The sequence below is a fragment of the Cuculus canorus genome, chromosome 1, assembly GCF_017976375.1.
Source record: "Cuculus canorus isolate bCucCan1 chromosome 1, bCucCan1.pri, whole genome shotgun sequence".
Classification (NCBI taxonomy): Eukaryota; Metazoa; Chordata; class Aves; order Cuculiformes; family Cuculidae; genus Cuculus; species Cuculus canorus.
The window spans coordinates 24976001-24998071 of NC_071401.1; the positions used below are offsets into that span (position 1 = coordinate 24976001).

General features: G+C 37.2%; 1 protein-coding gene across 11 annotated transcripts in view; it reads left to right on the forward strand.

Moving 5' to 3' along the window:
- Positions 1 to 22071, forward strand: part of NBEA (neurobeachin) — a 498960-nt gene that overhangs the window by 135118 nt on the left and 341771 nt on the right. For all 11 annotated transcript variants that reach the window (XM_054056357.1, XM_054056365.1, XM_054056384.1 and 8 more), the window contains exons 11-13: positions 11080 to 11188; positions 15644 to 15796; positions 16593 to 16761. In XM_054056357.1, coding sequence (XP_053912332.1) covers positions 11080 to 11188; positions 15644 to 15796; positions 16593 to 16761 — 431 coding nt within the window. The remainder of the gene's footprint in view (positions 1 to 11079; positions 11189 to 15643; positions 15797 to 16592; positions 16762 to 22071) is intronic.

The window sequence follows — 22071 nt, forward strand, 5'->3', positions numbered from 1 at the left end:
TCCTGCTTAGAATACTCTGCTGTTAATTATTCTGGATATTTTCTGTTGTATTAGATAGTTCGGTAATAAATAACTGAAAAATAATCAAATAATACTAAAATTGCCATCAATTTTGAAAAATTAAACTGAATGTGGTATGTTGGTATAATTTCTCATCAAAGATCACTAATCTCAATCTAATTTAAGAAACTAGTCAATTTGTTGAAGTTTTGTCAGTCCTGTGTTTTGCCCTTTGGTAACTCAAAGAGCTGTAGCTAAGATGGCTCGTGGTTTTATTTGGTTGTGTAGTGCAAGAGGTTAATGTATTTGAAGAGAATATTTTAGTGCAATGTTAGAAGTAGTACCACAGGCTACTTCCAGGCAGTATAGTGGTACAAATGTTAAATTTCATTCAATGTTAAAGATAGAAAAGCTGGTTATGTATTGGCTCATGTGAGTTATTTACTCTTTAGTAGTCTGTTTTCCAGAATAAACTTTGCATTAAAGTATTGTGAAGTAAGAAGAATAGAAAAAAGAATTCTTGTGTTGAAATAATTGTGGAAAAAAATATTCCCTATTTGGTTTTATTTACTGGCACAGTAGTAGGCAAAAATGCTTTATTCCAGTTAAAGGAACATTATGTCTATATGTTGCCCATATGTATGAATAAAATATGTGTTAAGTTCATTAATAAGCTGGGTCTGTAAAAAATGGTAAAGCATTAACTATATCTGTCTAAAAATGGAGAGCTAATGTAATATAAGTTTTATAAGTTGAGATAAAGACTAATTCATCCAAAGTGTGTGGCCTTTGCAGAGAGTTAGAATATTCATAATATTCAATTTAAAATGTACAGAACATTTCTGGAGTTAGTTAACCTGTGAGTAGGAAAAAAAAAAAAAGCTGTTCTTGAATAAATCACTGTTTCTTCTATAATTAGATTATATTCTAAAAAGAGATCTGTAATTCATTATAATATATGATATTACAAATGCATAATACAACAAGACATGACCCTAACTCGAGAAGATATTGAAAAAACTTAAGCAAATGTAACTTAAATGTTGAATTACCATGGTTTTGGTTAATGTGCGTTAGTTTCTTGCATTTAATTTAATGGGATGTAGGTATTGAGGAACATAATAGTTTAAGTGAAGGAGAAAGTATGCAAATAAAGGAACAAAAGACTTCTGGGACCAAAGAGAGGGTATAGTCAGTAAAGGGGGCTAAACATGCAAACCAGGGCTATATTTAAGATTCATTTGTGGAGTGGAATAGAGGGAGAAGTATGCTTACTGGTTTCTTTAGTTCTCTCCCCTTATTTTTTAGACTTTTCTGTCTTTGCTTTTTTCCTTTCCAAAATGCAATTGAACTGTATCAGATACTTGTGTATATCCTTCTTATCTATGAAAATATTCCTACAGCAGCAACAGAGGGCTGCACTGCTCCTTTCTGAAAAATAGTTGTTATTTACCGATTACATATTTTTATAAGCAGATAATCTTTATGCCTCTTTGCCATCAAAAAAAAAAAAAAAAGGTCCAGATGATGCTTGATGATAGAAGACCATTATGTTTGTAAAGGATTACTATGGCTGTAGATTTTATTTCTTTCTGGTGGCCAGCTGGAGGAACTCAGGAGTTGTCCCTTAATAGCTGTGCTGCCTTTTATCTTAATGTGTTCTGTGAGACAGGAAGTATCTCAGCTTGATATCCTAGTTTAAGTGTCCTAAGTTTCCAGACTACAGTTCTGAATCCATCTCACACCTGCTTCTCTCCCAGATATGCAGATATCTGTTTAACAAGTTCAAGATTCTTAATTATTTTGTTTTATTTTTTTTCTTTTTAACTTTAGAAGGGGTTTGTTAACAGGATTATGAAAGAACACCTTCGTTTTAAATTGTCTTGATACCATTTAAAATTTTAATCTTTTCTAAATTAATAGATTTATTGAAAATAAAAAATAAATTATAAAGCACAGCAATATGAATAAAGAAATTTTGTGGTTTAATGGTATTCTTTGTTCTTTATTCCTGTAATGTATATATCCCTGTTGCCTTATCTGCATCTTCTGTGAGAGCAAGAATTTAAATAACCTACAATTCTGCTTTTGAAGCACTGTATACATTCTTATGCTCTCATACACTGAAATTAATGGAAACTGAGTTCATATCTTAAATGTGTTTTCTTAGATTAAAGGATGTGCCTGCTATTCTGAAGAGTGGTCTATCAACTTGAATGCCAAGAATGCTACTTTTCATCCTGCTTTTCAGTACTCTGGTTAGAATAGAAAATTGAGCAGTTTAGGTCAATAAGGTGTTTATGGAATGAAAAGAAATATTGAGTGCTTTTTCTATTATGATACTGTTGTTGATACATTTGGTTATACTATATGGGTAATATGATAGAAAGAACTTGCTTTGTTCATTTGTGGTCTCTCATGCGTGGTTTTGAATTCATTGGGTCTGCTGAGCACTGGCATACAAACTGATTCTGACAAGTTATTGGGTGTGCTGTCTTTGGCACTGACTCAGTTCCATCACAGAATAAATTGCAAGTGTTAATTCAGATGAGCTGGTGGCTTTGGACTGTGACATACTGGGAAAGTGAAAAAGTAGAAAGTAGAAAGACCTACAGCTGTTTGCTTAAACAGATTAGGTTGTTACAAAAATTCTTTTTTGTGCTTATCCTAGACATTACTAACTGGATTTGCTAGATCCCATACATTAAAAATAGTTTTGCTGTTTATCATACTAAATAAAGTCAGTCCTAGGCCCACCTTAACTTTCTTAAGGGTCATATATAAACACACACTAGCTCCAAATTTGTAGGAAAGCGAATGTAGGCATCGTTTCAGTCAGTTTTATTATTGATGTTATTTTGACTCTTTAATTTAGGTAGTCCTGATATAGTGTGTATTGCCCACCTGTTGTAAGTCAGTGAAAGGGAGACATGGGTGAAGGGAGAAGAATAATACTTGAATTGCTGCTCTTCATCTGTTCTTGTAATTTTTGTGGTTTTTCTTTGATCAATTAATATCTTGTACTCTTTTTTTTAGTATTTTTTATATTCAGATTATAACTTTTTAGACTCTCATGTGTAACTAATAATGTTCCTGCATCTGCATTTTGGTTGATGAACACAGTTCTCGAAGTACAATATGAAATAAGCAGTTTTCCTATCAGTTTCCACAGATAGGAAATAGCACTGCTTGATAGGAAATAAAATTAGGTGTCTTAATTCTTTATTGTTTTAATGTGAAAAATCTGTGCATTTCCAATAATTCTTAATTAATAATGTCATAAATTTAATTGAATTTATCTTTAAGATTGTGACAGCAATTAAGATGAATGTCAGGCTGCCCAGAGAATTAAGTCACCATCCCTAGAAGTATTTAAAAGATGTGTAGATGTAGTGCTTAGGAACATGGTTTAGTGGTGGGCTTGGCACTGTGATTTTTATGGTTGGACTCAATGATCTTAAGGCTCTTTTACAACCCAAGTGATTCTGTGATAGGTACAATTTTCTTGTTTGCTCCAAGTGGCCCATGTATTTAAAGTTGAGGTGGGTATGAAAATCATCCTTTCTGCTATCCTTGCATTTCCCTTTGTGCCTCTGGTGGAGAGCCCAGGTCCCAGTCCATTGCTGCCTCCAGTTTACAATTTGGAGTTTGCAAAGTAAGGTGCTGATAACTCTCTCCTCATGATTTTTCTGCGGGAATGACGGTGAATATAATACCAGAATTTTCAGATCTCTGTTATAACCTAGCTGTGCTCAGATGAAATCAGTTGTACTGGAATTTTCCAAACTGTGACAGCAGGAAAGGGATTTTCCGAATCAGACTGCTTGAGGGATGTTTTGTGGCACACAGGCTTTTAGTGGCCATGACTGCATAAATATGAATAAATGAATATGAGTAATTAGTAATGTAGCAGCAGAGCAATTGACTGTGTTGAAACATGCACAAATGGTTGATTTCATGGTGTAGCTGTGAATATACCTTGATGAAAATCCGTTTTTATATTCCCAACCTGTATTATAAATGCAGTCAAAACATTTTTTTTAAGTCCCCGCTTACCTTTTGTGATTTGGTTTTCTTCACGAAGGAATAAAGTAAGGAAGTGGAGATCATTTCACATCTTCTGTGCATCAAAATATATTGTTACTATATTGCTAATGCTATAGTTCATACCATGAAATATTTATTAATAATTTATCTCAATTCAGACATTATTGCATTTGGAATTGAATTTAAGGGGCAAGTACCGTAGGATTTTTTTTTTTGAAAAAAAAATGTTAATGTGTATGACATTCTTTAATAGCACTTTATCTATTTATGCTAAGATTAGTTTTCTAAACTTATCGTATTAACAGCCTGTAATGGATTTTATCATACAATCCTTTTTTCTTGTTTTGGAGAAGCTGGGAATATAAATGGTATTAGTTTATAAAGGATCCTTCCCAAAGATAAACAGACAGAAAAATACCTACATCATTCTAACCTCTTCAAGTTAAATCTTCTGGTTTTAGTCAGCATGCTTAGATCTTTATAGCTACCTGCCTACTTTAATTAAAGGTGCATTCTGTAAAGCATAATCCAGATAACTTTGTACTACAAAATCCAAGATGAACCTTAAAAGTAATTACGATAAATCTTTCAGAGAAAATTATAATGGGAAGAGTAGACTTGAGAAATGGATCTATAGAGTGATTTCTTAAAAAAAAAATGAAGCAAAAAAAAACCACCAACAACAAAAAAATCCCTAGACAAATTTCACTTTTATCCTAGTGGTGCAAATTCCTGACTTCTAGAGTGTTTTTATTCCTCCAAAGCCTTTGTCCTTTAATTTTCCCGTAAGTATAAATGGACAGTAAAAATATTAACATATGTAATTAGTCTTACTTCTAATGAAGAAGGAAGTGTCATATTTTGGAGTTTTGAAGACTTGCCTACAGGAGCTGTTTTTGTGAATTGCCGTAGTATACTTTTTATTGAAGGAGGAAGGTTGCATGACTGTTGACTGAAGATTGTGATGTTGAAACACTGTAATGTTGAAACATAGTGATAAACTACTGAAATATAGTAGTTATTTGTATGATATCTATATATTACGATGAATGAAATAACTAGTTAGTATTTGTAACGTCACAGTGTATGTCATAAGAATAACTGTCTGAATTATAAAGGTAGGGGCTTCACAAATGTAATACATATGTATAGACATGAAAGCATCCTTAAGATAAATCTTCCAGTCAGATGTTATAAACTGTGAACACCAATTCTGTGCTTCTAGGGTTTTTTTGGTTTTGTTTTTGTTTTTTTTTAAAAAAGTCTTCACAAGGGACCTGTATATTTAAGGGAAAAATGTGATCAGCATTCCAGAGACTTACTGTCTCTACAACATGCTAATTATAGAATAAGCATTATCATAAGCATTGGAAATATAGCATCTTTGTGTTTTCGTTTGCAATCATTTTCTTCTACTTCTTAGTAATGAAAACTGCTGGAACAAATTTGTCCTGAAATTAATTATATTTTCAGTAGAAATCATAATTCTGTCTGATTTAGGATTAGTTGACATAGGTACTTTAATTGTGTATCCATCTTAGCTGCACTGCAAACAAATGATCTGTTCTAGGCAGAGTGTGGTGTACAAAGGAGATGTAGGAATGGGCTGAAGTATCCCTTATATTTGCCTTTGTATCTAGGGGAGTTGAAAATAGGCAAGAATGGAGAGAAATTTTGTATGGCAGTGCACAGAATTTTGCAAGTTTAATGTGAGCCCTGCAGCAATCCAATGCATTTTAGTTATCGGTAAGTTTGTTAAATTCTGTTTGAAAAGCTCTTCATCTTAGAAGACAGTCTTCTAATCAATATTATTTCCCCTTTGCCAACAGCAACCTTTTTTAAAAGGATAATTTTGGCAATTTTTTTTCTCCTAATATAAATTTTTATTTTTAAAATCTTCAGGTTTAGTTTATTTTCAGCTGTGTGACTACATGAATTGACTCTCCTTAGAAATATGTTAGAAGTTCTGGATACAGTCCTCTAAATTATTTAGTCAGTTCTTTAGAAGCCTAAATTCTTAGAATGCAATGTTTAGAGGAAAGATCTATTCTGTCAGTATGGATATCTATATATACACACACACATACACACTTAAATGTTTGCTTGAGGTGTGTCCGAACGTGTGAGAAACAAGAAGTTTTGAAGAAGCTGGGAAGGCTTGTCTGGAAATTGTTAACTGCTGTCTCTCTATGGTCAGATTGAACGCTCTCTGGCATAAAATGTATATGATTGATAACTTAACGTGTAAAATCAGTGGTTTATGCAGTAGTTGTTATTTAGAGCAGTTTCATTCTCTCCTTACTGCTCCAAAAAGGAAGTTTCACCTGAAACAAATGTAAGCAAGGTTTCTGGGAAAAAAAACAAACTAAGCATGTGGTATGTTTTCAGCCCATCTCTGCTTACTGTCTTCAGGTAGTAAAAGCTTCAGTACTGTACGTGCAGTGAGAATTTAAAAACACTTTCTTTTTGATTTTACAGTTCTTTTGTCAGTAAAAATATTACAGATTTTTAATTACTTCTTTTCCTGCGTAATGGACAGATTGCTGCTTACAATTAATTATGGTGCTAATTTTAATCAACAGCATAGTCCTATACAGTGTTCACTTCAAACTTCATTTTGCCTCTATGTGACTGCCTGGGGGTTCTTAACTGCTACTTTTTCTGGTTCTTGGAATTTTTTATGTGCTTGAAGGTGTGAAGGGTAATGACGCATTCATGTGTGCTATCCCAAGATTTGAATTACTGTATACTACAGTCAACTCTGTTATTTATGGTGGCAATCTCAGATAATGCAGAAGGATTAGAAGCTAGAATTCCTGCTTGCAGACCTGATCTGACCGCAGATGGTGGTCTTTATGCGTCTGGTTCAATAGATGTTAAAAGCTATTTTAGACTTGGGAAAAGGCATAGCTCATTCACAAAAGTATCGGCTGGATTAATACGTTTTTCTGGAACTAGAAACATTGGCATCGCTTTGCAGTGACAACGAAGGTAGCTCTCTGCAGAGACAATGTGGGCAGGCAGGATTAATCAGTTCAGCTATAGCTGGCATAAAGGTGGTTAATATCTAAAAAGTGATACCTGGGATTGAGAGCAGCCCTGCAGAGAAGGACTTGGGGTACTGATTGATGAGAAGCTTTACATGAGCTGGCAATGTGCGCTCACAGCTCAGAAGGCCAACCAGATATCTGGGATCTGTCTGTATGCAAAGTGATGATTCAGTCTTTCTTACATAGAGTCAGCTCATCTGTTTCTGTGTCTGTGGCATGGCTAAGTATTAACTGGCCACTGATTATTCTGAGTGGACTGATGTGTTTTATGTGTACTTAAAAAGAAGAAAAGAGAGAAAAATTTTTCTTGTTAGAGTGTCACTGTGCCCTATAACTTGCATTCAGAGTCATATTAGAATTACTAACAGTTGCAAAGAGATTGTATTAATATCACAATAATTCCATCCAATGAGTTCATATTTAAGTTGATAGAGTTGACAAATAAACGACAATACAAAGAAAAGGGCTTTTTATAAGTCAGTTACACAACTGGAAGTAAAACCTTTTAAACTTAAGTCTACTGACATGTTCAAGGTACAACAATCTTTTAAATAAGTTTTAAGAATATTTTTTTACTACTCAATATAATATTAATAGTATTTATTATTGTAATTTATGCCCTAGTCTTTCAAAGTTGTATGCTGTTTCTTAACTTTATGCATAGAATCATAAAATGGTTTGAGTTGGAAGGGACCATAAAGATCTTTTAATTCCAATCCCCTCGCCATGGGCAGGGACACCTCCCACTATGTCAGGCTGCTCAAGGTCTCATCCAACCTGGCCTTGAACACTTCCAGGGATAGGGCATCCACAACTTCCCTGGGCAACCTCTTTGATTGTCTCACCACCCTCATTGTGAAGAATTTCTTCCTAGTATCTATTCTAAATCTTGCCCTCTCCAATTTATACCCATTTCCTCTCGTCCTACAACTATATGCCTTTGTAAAAAGTCTCTCCCCACCTTTCTTGTACGCCACCTTCAAGTTCTGGAAGGTTGCTATAAGATCTCCTCAGAGCTTTCTCTTCTCCAGGCTAAACAACCCGAACTCTCTCAGCCTGTCCTCGTATGGGAGATACTCCAGCCCTCAGATCATCTTTGTAGCCCTTCCCTGGACCCATTCCAACAGTTCCATATCCTTCTTACATTGAGAATTCCAGAAGTGAACACAAAACTCCAGATGAGGTCTCACTTGAGTGAGAAGAGAGGGGCAGAATCACCTCTCTCAATCTGCTGGCCACACTTCTTTTGATGCAGCCCAGGATATGGTTGGCCTTCTGAGCTGTGAGCGCACATTGCCGGCTCATGTCAAGCTTCTCATCAATCAGCACCCCGAGTCCTTCTCTGCAGGGCTGTTCTCAATCACATCATGTCCCATCCTGTGTTGAAACCACAGATTGCCCAATCCAAGTGTAGGACCTTGCTCTTGACCTTATTGAGTCTCATGAGGTCCACACAGGCCTACTTCTCCAGCTTGTCAAGGTCCCTCTGGATGATATCCCATCCTTCCGACATGACGGCTGCACCACTCAGCTTTGTGTCATCTGCAGACTTGCTGAGGGTGCACTAGATGTCACTGTCTGTGTCATCAGTGAACAGATTAAACAGCACTGGTCCCAGTACGGACCCTTGAGGGACACCACTTGCAGCAGATCTCCATCTGGGTATCAAGCTGTTGACCACTGTTCTGTGAATGTGACCATCCAACCGATTCCTTATCCATCAAAGAGTCTACCCATCAAATCCATCTCTCTCCAATTTAGGGAGAAGGATGTTGTGGGGGACTGTGTCAAAGGCTTTACAGAAGTCCAGATAGATCACATCTGTTGGTTTTCCTGTGTCCACTGCTGTGGTTACCCAATCATAGAAAACCACTAAGCTTATCATACAGGATTTGCCCTTTGTGAAGCCATGCTGGCTGTCTTGAATCACCTCCCTGTACTCCCTGTGCTTTAGCATAGCTTCTAGGAGGATCTGTTCCATGACTTCCCAGGCACAGAGTTGAGGCTGATGAGTTGGTAGTTCCCAGGTTCATCTTTTCTACCCCTTTTAAAAATGGGGACAATGTCACCCTTCTTCCAGTCACCAGGGACTTCTGCTGAGTGCCATGACTATTCAAATATCATGGAGAGTGGCTTGGGATCCACATCAGCTGATTCCCTCAGGACTGTGGGATGCAACTCATCTGGTCCTATAGACTTATATATGTTCAGGTTCCCATTATGCATAATGGATTTTTCTCCTAAGTCGTAAGGTTATTCATGAAGGATGATAGTAAACACCATCTATATGGAATTTTCTTTGTCTCATTCCATTTCTTTTAAAAAAAAATTCTGAATATAAATCTTCAACTCATTACTTGAGCTTCTTATGGATTGTCATGTAGTAAAAATGATGAGTGTCTAATTTCAGATGACAAATAGAAACTTTTGGTTGGGGTTAGAGAAAATTGATGCATATAACCTGGTTTGAAATTGATGTGACAGCTTGACAGGCTGTTTTGATAAAAGCTTTGGAGAGCTGTAAGTGGACATTTTCTGTGTTCTTTTACTGCTGACACTCTGTGGAGCTTTCTGTGTGTGATTTTAGACTGATTATTGTGACCACTCAACAATGAAGCAAGACAAGGCACTATTTCATGTTCACAGCATGTACTTTGCCTACTGTGAACATTTCACATGGCAGCCTTGCTCACCAAATAGAATAAATTTTGTTTGCCTCAGCACGTTGATTATGTTTTGGTGCTGGCATGGATTAACCAATGTCAACTTTTATTTCAAAATAAAATATTGTATTTGGACAGTGAGGAAACCTTTAGGTGACTACATACTGTAAATAAAATTGAAATTTATAAAATACAGATTGGACATTTCCTTTCATTCACTTTTTCATAGCTGCAAAAGCAACAGTTTTCACCCTCTCCCTTGCCTGTGTCCCCCACCTGTGTGAAAACCTTTGTGCTTACAGATACTTGTCTGTCCAGCTAGGAGAATAAATAACTATTTTATTTTTAGAAAAGGAATAATGGCTTTATGTATACATTGTATATGCAGTACAAGGCATTCTTTCATCTACCTTTTCAAGGTATTTGAAAAATAATGTAAAATATTTCCTTCCTTTCTTTTATAAATATTCTAGTATTTTTTTCTTTCTCCCTTTCCTCTGTGCTTTTCTGCAATAGTTAAGGGCGTTTTTGTTTCCGTCTCACCACCCAAGAGCCAGTTGTGATTTTTCTCTCACAGTGCATTGATCTATCATAGATTTCTGCTGTTGATTTTCCCAACATAGTTTCACTGACTTGTGGAGTCTGTCTCCGAAGGCTGTAATATCTCTTCAGTTTCTGAACTGTAACATTTTCCCTCCCTGTGCTTTCCGAACACCTCACAGATACAGATTGAGAACTGCTGGAGTGGGCTGCTGGGTGATTTCCTTACTGCCTCTAGAGTCTCTCTCTTTCCTAACCAAATGAAAGTGATTCCCAACTTCTATTTGGTCAGGCTTAGATATTATTCTTGTGTTTGGTTTGGAGAAAATATGAAGAAAGCTCTTCATCCTGATGTTCTTCCACTGTAGTTTGTGGTGGGCATCATGGCCCACATGCATGTTCAGCTATTTTATGCCTCATTTCTATAGTAGTAACAGCTCTAGGGAGTGAAACTGTGGAATGGACTGCATATTTAAAACCCAAGATGTTCCTGGTCAAATAAGGAAAGCTGACAAAATATTTTTTCCACTTCTCTTTGAACATGAACTCCCACTCCTACTGTTGTAACATGTGAACAATCATTGGAGAAATTTGACAACAGAAAAAGTAAGATTTATATTCTTCAAGGGATTTTTCACCATTTTAAGCCGCTCTAAGTGCCTTAGATTTTTCACCACTCTAAGTTTCTGTTCACTTAATATCTGGTGAATATTGAGAATGTATCAGATGGATTTTTCTGCGTTTCTAATCTGAAAAAAATGCTTGTTCTTTACATGCAGTGCTACCCTATTGGCATTCTTGGTTGAGCTTCTTAAGAGTTCAGTAGCCATGCAAGAACAAATGCTTGGTGGAAAAGGCTTTCTAGTCATTGGATACCTCCTTGAAAAGGTATGTTTGGATGTATTTTTTACCTTTATTCTTAGCATTTCTACTGTCATTGTGGTATTTTCAATCACTTCACTCAAAGGACTGGTAGAATGAAATATATTTGTGATGTAAGGTATTTTTGATTTGTGTTACTTATAACTTGTCTACAGGAGTCTTTTCATCTTCCTCATCCTCTTATATGCCAATATTCGAAGAATCAGTTTTCTGGAGTTGGACCTGTTTGTCTAATTTATGCTTTTACTTTAGCTCTGTTTGTGAATCACTTTGACATATTTTCAATTGATTTTCTTCACTCTTTGTTCCCCAGGCTTTCATTTAGGAAAGTTCTCTTGTTCCCAGTTTGTACAAATGTTATCACAGGAATGTCCTAATTTGGTTTAAATTTCTTTTTTTCAGCATGTTAATAAAAATGAATTTAATCCTCTATGGCTCAGTTCTGAAATTGTTGAAATAGTTACTTTGTGTTATAAAGAAGAAAAACTGAAAAATAATTCAATTTCTGAAAGAAACTGTTGCAAGGGGTATTCCCTTTAGTTGCTTGTTTTCAGACGTTGTGAGCAGTCATCAAAAAATGGAGTTCAGTTCATATGTTTGACTGAGGAACGTTGCCTGCCTCCAGCCCAAAGTCATTATGAAACCCTGCTACTGTGATTTAATAAACTGAAAACAAACTACTGCACTAAGATAGTGGTACTCTTACAACTGAATCTCATTACTCTGACATTCTTGAATTCTGCTACTGTATTTCTCATTAGCATGTGGTCAGAGTAACAGTCATTTGAGAAGAAGTTACAACCTCAGTATTGTGTTGTCCAACAGTGAAATTAGATAACAGTATCACCTTTAAAAATATACTACATTTTGAAGAAGTATGATAAATGCTTCCTCTCATTCTGCTCTCTATATTATTTTCAGCTAAAGAAATAAATTCTTCTAATAGAAAGACTTTACATTCGCTGAAGTAATACCTAAAGGCAGATTATTTCCTATGCTTCTGTGTTTTATGTACTAACCAAGTGTGATTTAGAGTGTTGAAAAACTAGACTAAGGTTGTTGTTTCTTTTTCCTGCAGTAGGCTCTTACCTCTGATTCTGTAAGTTATATATAGGCAGGCTAGTGAGCCCTCATGGAGCCCTTTTCTCTTGAACAGAGCACTATGGTTTGTGCAGATTCATAGAATCATGGAATGATAGAATGGTTTGGGTTGGAAGGGACCTTAAAGATCATCCAGTTCCAACCCCCCTGCCATGGGCAGTGACACCTGCCACTAGATCAGGCTGCCCAAGGCCCCATCCAGCCTGGCCTTGAACACTTCTAAGGAGGGGACATCCACAACATCCCTGGGCAACCTGTGCCAGTGCCTCACCATCCTCATTGTGAAGAGTTTCCACCTAATGTCTGTTCTAAAACTTCCCCTCTCCAGTTTATAGGCATCCCCCCTCATCCTAACACTACAAGCTTTTGTGAAAAGTCTCTCCCCAGCTTTCTTGTAGGCTGCCTTCAGGTACTGGAAGGTGGCTATAAGGTCTCCTGGGAACTTTCTCTTCTCCAGTCTGAACAAGCCCAACTCTCTCAGCCTGTCCTCATAGCAGAGCTGTTCCAGCCCTTTGATCATCTTTAAAGCCCTTCTCTGGACATGTTCCAACAGCTCCATATCCTCCTTATGCTGAGGATTCCACAGCCGGACCTGATACTCCAGGTGGGGTCTCACAAGAGCTAAGTTGAGGGGCAGAATCACTTCCCTCGCCCTGCTGACCACGCTTCTTTTGATGCAGCCCAGGATACTGTTGGCCTTCTGGGCTGTGAGTGCACATTGCCACTCATGTCAAGCTTCTCATCAATGAGCACCCCACGTTCTTCTCCGCAGGGCTGCTCTCAATCACATCATCCCCCATCCTGTATTGAAACCACTAATTGCCCCAACCCAAGTGTAGGACCTTGCACTTGGCCTTATTGAGCCCCATGAGATCTACAGGCCTCATGTAGGCCTACTTCTCCAGCTTGTCCAGGTCCCTCTGGATGACATCCCATCCTTTGAGTGTGGCAAGTGCACCACTCAGCTTTGTGTCATCTGCAAACTTGCTGAGGGTGCACTAGATGTCACTGTCTGTATCATCAGTGAACAGATTAAAGGGTCCCAGTACAGACCCTTGAGGGACACCACTTGCCACAGATCTCCATCTGGATATCAAGCTGTTGACCACTATTCTGTGAATGTGACCATCCAACCGATTCCTTATCCATCAGAGTCCACCCATCAAATCCATCTCTCTCCAATTTAGGGAGAAGGATGTTGTGGGGGACTGTGTCAAAGGCTTTACAGAAGTCCAGATAGATCACACCTGTTGGCTTTCCCAAGTCCACTTAGTTCCCAGGTTCATCTTTTCTACCCCTTTTAAAAATGGGGACAATGTCACCCTTCTTCCAGTCACCAGGGACTTCTGCTGAGTGCCATGACTATTCAAATATTATGGAGAGTGGCTTGGGATCCACATCAGCCAGTTCCCTCAGGACTGTGGGATTCAAGGGAAGGGGCCTTACCCCCCTGCTCCCTACCTTGTTGCCCATTGACCCAGGAGGGGAGAAGAGAGCAGTTGCCAGTGAAGACTGAGACAAAGAAGTTGTTGAGCACCTCAGCCTTTTCCTTGTCTGTGGATATGAGGTCACCATATTTGTTCATCAGTGGGGTTATGCTTTCTTTAACCTTCCTTTTCTGGTTGACGTACCTATAGAAGCCCTTCTTGTTAGTCTTTGCTTCCCTTGCCGAGTTCAGCCCCAGCTGCACCTGGGCCTTCCTCACCCCATCCCTACTCAACCAGTCAGCATCCCTAGACTCTTCCCAGTTTACCTGTCCCTGCTTGCACTGCCTGTGCAGTTCCCTCTTGGTCTTCAGTTTGACCAACAGGTCTCAACTCAGCCTCTCTGGTCTCTTCCCTTCCCTGCCTGATTTCCTACATCTGGGGAATGAGTGCTCTTGCGCTCCATGGAAAGCATCCTTAAGTATTTGCCAGCTCTGTTCTGCTCACTTGTTCCTGAAGACCATTTTCTAGGGTGGGGTCCTACTAACAAACTCCTTGAAGATCTGGAAGTTTGCTATCCTAAAATTTAGGGTCCTGACTATACTTCTCGCCTGTCCCACATCCCTCCGGACCTTGAACTCCATCAATGCGTGATCACTGCAGCCCAGGCTGCCTCCGATCTTGACATCACTGAGGAGCTTGGTGACCATCAGGTCCAGTATTGCATCCTCTCGGGTGGGAGTGTCTATTACCTGGGTTAAAAAATTTAATACATCTATTTAGAATGTTGTTCATGAAATTAAAAAAAAGTTTGTATACTATTCTAATTAACAACTCCTACAATCATTAAACTTCAGGATATCTGAATATTTAAAGGATCTTGATTGATTTCTGTCACAACATAATTCTTACAGCATATGCTGTTTTCTGGAGTTTCTTATGCTGTGTTCTTCTTAGCTGCAGTTTTTCAAAAGTATGTATTTTATCTTTTCAGTATATCCTTATATTCAATTGGCACACATTACAGGAAAAAAATCTTTTTGTTTCCTAGCCAGGCTTAATTTTATTATTTGTAAATTATCTGTTGTTCATTTGCATGTGATCAAATACTTCAGAGAGCTTTTTTTTTTTTCACTTGAACTTCAAAATAACATTTTTGTTCTTATTAGTTTCAGACTATTTATTGTGAATTGTGATGTACAAGCCAAAGGAAACTCAGCATCCAGGCTCAACTTGTATTACTGACAGTCTTTACTTCTAAAAATAACAAATCTGCATGTTCCCAGAATGTATTTTACAGCATTAAAAGTAGTTTGAACATTTTTTAGGGATGCAAGGGGAAGGAGATTTTGTGGTTTTTCCAATTAATTCCTTTAGTTAACTTTGTGTGTAAAGAAGTTTGTCAAAGGACTCATGCCGTGTTGCTGCATAGGAGCAGGGCTCAACAATGATTTTACTGTCTTGAAATTTGAGGAAACTTTGAAACGAAATCCTTCAAATACATACTCATGTCTAAGAACAAAGGCAAATCTACCAGTAATGTGTGACTCTATAGTAAGAAAAACAATTTCAATAAAACACATATTTAACTGGAGAAGGGTTAGGGACTTCAGACAAAGTTCTCAAGGCACTGTGCTGTAAAATGTGGATTTAATCAAACAAACAAACAAAAACAGGATAAAAAAGTTACCCTAGTTATTCATGAATATTTTTAACCTGTTAAATATAGCCATTAGAAGGACCATGAATATTGTTAGAAAGTATAAGCTTCTGGTATTTTTTCTTGCTTTCCTTTCATATTCAGTGACATAAACACGTATGAGTTTGCATGTATTTAGTAAAGATGAGCCCGGTGAAAATAACACTTCAGTTTCTGCTGTAAGTATATTAAGGAAGGATTTCTTTATCTTTGTTCTTTCTGGTTATTTTCCTCCAGTCATCTAGAGTTCATATAACCAGAGCAGTTCTTGAACAATTTTTGTCATTTGCGAAATATTTGGATGGATTGTCTCATGGAGCACCACTGCTGAAGCAACTATGTGATCACATTCTTTTTAATCCTGCTATCTGGATACACACCCCTGCAAAGGTAATTGTACACTTCAATAACGTTATAACTCTCCTACCAGTATTCCTTTACACCATAGTACTTAGGTTTTTTAGTTGTTTTTTGGTTTTTTTTATTTTAAAACATGTTAATAGCAAGAATTGTTCAGAACACAAAGTCTATACACTGCCTACCTTTGTTCTCGAATGTCTTTTCAAACTTTTTAAGAGCAGTTATATTCTTGTGGAGGATTCTGGCTAATTCTGTGATGAGATGGTTTCTAGAACCATAGTGCCTTTTTCAGTGTCTGTGTTAGATTATTTTCTTAAAGATTAAGTATAGATGTATATACTTATAATTTTAATTGTAAGTAAAAGCCAAGATAATGGGTTTTACACATTCACATAAACTTTCATTTTACTTTAAAGTATATATTTTGGTTTAATAAAAGCTATAAAAAGTTCTTGTTCATCTCTGGTAATAATGAATTACTTGTTTTCCAAGATACAGACAGTTATGATTGGAATGTGGACTAAAGTGAAAAGTGACGTAGTCCTAAAATATGATAATATATACTTCTAGTATAAAAAGCCAAAATACAAAAAAAACCCAGTACATTTATTTTGACATAAGTCATAGAAGCATAGAAAATTTAGATTGGAAGGAAACTTTGGAGGTTGTTCAGGTGTAAGTAAAGTAAGTAAAGTGCCTGAGTAAAGTGGTTTGTAATTAGTTTTTAGTTTTTTATATTGCATCCAAAGTAAATACATTAAATCCTGCAAGTTAAGCTTATTAATATATAATTTACTTTTATGTGGTTAACTATTTTATTCTTCAGGTGCAGCTGTCTTTGTATACCTACTTGTCAGCTGAATTCATTGGAACTGCTACGATTTATAATACTATACGCAGAGTAGGAACAGTACTGCAGTTAATGCACACACTGAAGTACTACTACTGGGTAGTTAATCCCGCTGATAGCAGTGGCATTACTCCTAAAGGACTAGGTAAGTACAATCCATAAGAAAGGAAATATAAGTATCTCTTATATTTATTATATATATTATCTCTTATTGATTTATATATATTTATATATTCACAAATCTTACTGGAAGATTTGTGATATAAATGTGTGAAAGCTTCTTGGATCTGTAGACAAAGGAGGTAAGTAAATGTCAATAATCATTAGCTGTGGTCAGCTGTAGAAGGATTATACACATACTTTAGGTGTGTTATACATCTCTGACCATAATTCCTTATTTTCATATGTATTCCCAGAAGATTCCAACTCTGTCCTTGACTCATAGCATATAATTATGTAGGCATACTTTAGGAAACATATTAAAATTACTGAATTTTCTTTTTATTTAAGAGCGGAAATGGTAAGTGTATGTCATGCGCCAAAGAAAGCTTTGTGGGGTTTGGATTATTGGTAGTGTTAGGTGACCTTAAAACCGGAGTGAAAACATCTAGTTCTCACTGCTAAGGGGTCTGAAGCTATATTCCTCGTTTAATGTTTTGGGTTTTTTTTCTCTGTCCTTGTGAAATAGAGATTGATTGAACTTTGCTTGTAGTCATGCACTTAGGAAGCAGTGAATGACAGCAATAACAAAATACAATAATACATACAGGGTAAACATTGTGTGTAACAGATGTGTATCATCTGCATCAAATCATTCTAATCCTATACTCTGCAGCTGTAATGTCATTACATTTATCTGACTACTTGTGTAAAGCAGGGAGGATTTAGCCAAAAATCTATTAAAAATTAATTTATATAAGAGAACTTGTTAATTATCTTTATTCTGCAACTATTACTATCATGCTGTGAAATTGAATAATTGAGAGATATTTTAGTGCCGTCAGATATCCAAATATTTAAGAATATGACATATATAACTATAACTTATTGGATAATTCTTCAGTTGTGAGCTGTATGCATAGGGGTTTTCTTCAATATTTTTTAAAATAAATAAAAATGGAAGGAACAATCCCTATCCTAGATTAGGTATTCTAATACGCAGTGAACCTGTAACTTTGAGGCTCGCGGAAAGAGTTGCTGTTGGAGCTAGGGTTGTGTTAATAGTTCTCTCATGGTATAATACTAGGCAAATTATATTCTTCTAAAAATTAGTAATATTTGCTTTAAAAATACCTAACGAAAGCATACTGTGTTTCTGTTTTCTGTTCATTTGAATGAAAATTTTGTAGTATCAGATTCTGAAAATTAACTGTGTTGGTTACTTGATTAGTTTGAAATTTTTGTTAGTGATAAAATATATTTTCCACTTACACTGATCCTGGATTGCCCTCTGCCAAAATGAAATTAGGTTCATTTTTGGAGTCTACAATGGATGTGTTTCCATTTGAGCTAAATGTCTGCTGAATATAGACCATGGAATGCAGGAGTCAGTTGACTGAATGTGGATTTCTACCATCATTTTAGTCTCTGTGGGGCATCCCACCTGCCTTTCAGAAGGTTGCAAGTGTCGTGTGCATACTGTGTCGAATCTGCTTGATCTGTGGAGTTATTTTGGATACCTTATGGCATATCAAATGACACTGATAAGTATGTTTGGAAGCTGTGTCCTACCTCTAGTTGACAGAGCCCTGATAAGTATTGAGTTTGAAAGGTTGTTGCTTTTTAGACTATATTGACTGTATTGATTAGGTCTCCATAGATTTCAGTGTAAGATTAGAAGCTGGTCTCATGTGTGGGCAACGACACTGTAAATGTCTGAAGTTAGGTTGAGCTGAATCTCACTCTGGGTCTGACTTTATCCAGCTTCATGCTTTCAGAGCCCTATTCTGTTGAGGGTTTCACTGTGATGCTGCATAGGTTCAGTTTTACCATCAGACAAGCTAAACATACCTGAGCTTAGTGAGGAATTAGGATGTTAAAAACTCAGCTGATCAGCTTGTGATGTGTACATTGTATTTCCGGCTCTTGACTGACCAGCTGTTGGGACGTAAAGTTTCCAAGTGTTAACCACATTTACACCTAGACAGAGACCTGGAAGATTGCTCAACTTGTTTGAGATTGTATCTTTGATAATACTGTCTACTTGTTACTGCTGTAATTCTTTTGGGGGTTGTGAGGCTTTTTGTTTGTATTTTTTTAATTAAAGTATTCCTGTACTTCTGTGTCATGATGCTAGTACCTAACAAGACTTTGAAAATATATTGCATATTACAGACTTCCCTCTGGCTAAGCTTGCTCTTTTGTGGAAACAGTGTGACACCTTTGTTTCTGTAGGAGGTGTGACTTAGTTCTCTCTTGCCCAGATCTGCCTCTGTGTAGTTAGCTGTGGTTTTGGAGTATTTGTCTGTGTAATGCCAGCTGAATAGCTAGAAAAAAATATATAATGTGTTCATCAAAATCTGAACAGAAGGCATAGGGTACACAAGGACACAAAATTAGGAATGATAAATGAATCAGTTAAGTCTAAATTAGCATACATATGGCTGGTTTACTTCCCTATGTTTTCTTTAGTTCTTACCTATTTTAAGGATATAGTACCTTCTCTTCTCTTTTGTTTCAATTCCAGACAATATTGTTTTCTTTCCTTTCTCTAGAGAGGCAACCAAGTAGATCCCTGAAAGGTTGTCAGAGTGCAAATTATTGGTTGTTTGGTGTAGCAGTTTCACAACAAAAATTACAATTACTAAGGCCTTCATACAGTAGTTGAGAAGGGATTTGATAAATGATGAGGCCATGCAGACTTTAAAAATATGTATTATTATTGTCTTATTATATATATGAATTTTCTCCTTTTTTTTTCCTTTATTAGGTTTCTAGATAAATTACTAATTTTTTTTTCTTCCCTCCTTCCAGTTACAGGTGGTGACATAGCACAGCTCAGGCAGGTCCAGTCTATTAATACATGGCTTCGTGGCTGGTGTCACCACAATAACTTTTGGGTTTTTTTGATAATGGGATGACCTACATGGCACTGGGATTACAGGCTGCAGATGGGAGCCACCTTTCTCAGAGAGGGAGGAGGGTCTTTGCCCAGGAGTTTGCAGGGCTTGTAGATAAGGCTTTAAGCTATCTTAAAGGGGTAAGATGAAGGGGGAGGGGGATAACATCAAGCTAGCCTTTAACATGAGGTAGAAGGACGGGTGTCAGGGGTCAGGTGTTTGGGAGGATACTTCTCTAAAACACCTAATAGGCAATAAAGGGTCCACTGGCAAGGTGATGCAACTGGCAGCCCAGCTGAGGTGCTTTTACGCTAAAACACGAAGCTTGGGCAACAAGCAGGAGGAGCTGGAAGCTACCGTACTACTAGAAGCTACGATCTAGTTGCCATCACAGAAATGTTGTGGGACGAATCCCATGATTTGGTGAAGTGGGCCTGTGAGAACTTCATGAGATTCAACAAAGCCAAGTGTAAGGTCCTGCACCTGGGTCAGGGCAATCCCCTCTTTCAGTACATGATGGGAGATGATGTGATTGAGAGCAGCCCTGCGGAGAAGGACTTTGGGGTGCTGGCTGATAAGAAGCTTGACATGAGCTGGCAATGTGCGCTCGCAGCCCAGAAGGCCAACTCTATCCTGGGCTGCATCAAAAGAAGCGTGGCCAGCAGGGCGAGGGAGGGGATTCTGCCCCTCTATTCCTCTCTTGTAAGACCTCATCTGGAATACTGTGTCCAGTTCTGGAATCCTCAACAAGAAGGATATGGAGCTGTTGGAACAGGTCCAGAGGAGGGCTGTAGAGGAGATTGGAGGGTTGGAGCACCTTCCCTACCAGGACAGGCTGAGAGACTTGGGGTTGTTCAGCCTGGAGAAGAGAAGGCTTGGGGGAGATCTTAAAGCGACCTTCCAGTACCTGAAGGGGACCTACAGGAAAGCTGGAGAGGGGCTATTGGTAAAGGCTTGTGGTGATAGGATGAGGGGGAATGGATATGAACTGGAGAGGGGCAGATTTAGACTGGACATTAGGAAGAATTTCTTCACCATGAGAGTGGTAAGGCACTGGAAAAGGTTGCCCAGGGAAGTTATGGCTGCCCCATCCCTGGAGGTGTTCAAGGCCAGGTTGGATGGGGCCTTGGGCAGCTTGATTTGGTGGCATGTCCCTGCCCATGGCAGGGGATTGTAACTAAGTGATCTTTGAGGTCCCTTCCAACCCTAACTATTCTATGATTCTACGATTCTATGATTCTACTTATTTAAAAGTCAGTCTCAATTTTCTTCTTTGTTCCTTAATCCTCCTGCTTCCTCCCTGTTGCTTAGACTGTAGAAAGTTCCCTGTAATTGATACAACTATAAGAAAATATTTTATAGTACTCTCCTTCCTGTCTGTAAAATTGGCGTTCCTTGTGTTGAGTTGAAGGATATTGCCTTATCATGGATGCTGATTACTGACATGGCAATGGAAGTGCAAGTCCAGTCTAGCTATGGAATTTCCTCCATGAAAATGAGGACTATTTTTGGTATTATTTCATAGGTAGTTTCTGCTTCTGACTAAAACAGCTGTACTAACTGTGGTGATTTGCAAGAAAATGACTATGCAAATATAATAATTGCTGAGGTGATGGGTTGCTAAATTTAATTTCATATTAACTTAATTTTATTTTAGTTTTTGTCCAATTCACATTAATTACTTCCAATTGATAAAATTCCTGAAAACTTTTTAAAATGTTTAATCACCTGGATATTACATTGCTTTTCTTCACCAGATACTTTTAATATTAAGTGCAGTCTGCAATTATGGTAAGCAGGTCTGGCTGATTTAGGTGTATAGACTAAGAATGCTAGAAGTAGCTGTAGTTAATACCCTTAGTGCTTTTTTCTTCCAACCTCTGTTTTCAGCAACTTGTAACTTCACCAATTCTAATATTTCAAAATTGTTAACTGTTCCAGGATGTTGTTTTTGTGTTGATTTTTACTAGCCTGCATGCAGCCACTACTGCCTCGTGTAGCTAGCAACTTTATAATTTGTTAAAGTGTAGAGTAGTGTGGTAAAAGAAGTTTGTGAAATTAAGAAACTTATACTGTAAAAATACTATTATGTGAATGGTAGAGTTGCTACATTTTAAGTAGCATTTGATATTTCAAAATGGAAGAACATGGCCTATTGTGAATGTGCAGTAATTTTATTGTAAAAAACAGAAAAATGTCATAATGCAAGGAAATGGCATATAATATTCCCTTGTCGGAAGCTACTGAAACTCTAAGCTGATGTGACATCAGGCTTTTCAGATATGAAGGAGACTTTAATGGAAATCTTGCCAATAGCTGAAATTTGACTGTATGTATTATAGTGCCTTCAAATAATTTGCTGTCATATTAGAAAGTAAGCTTATTCATGCTGACAT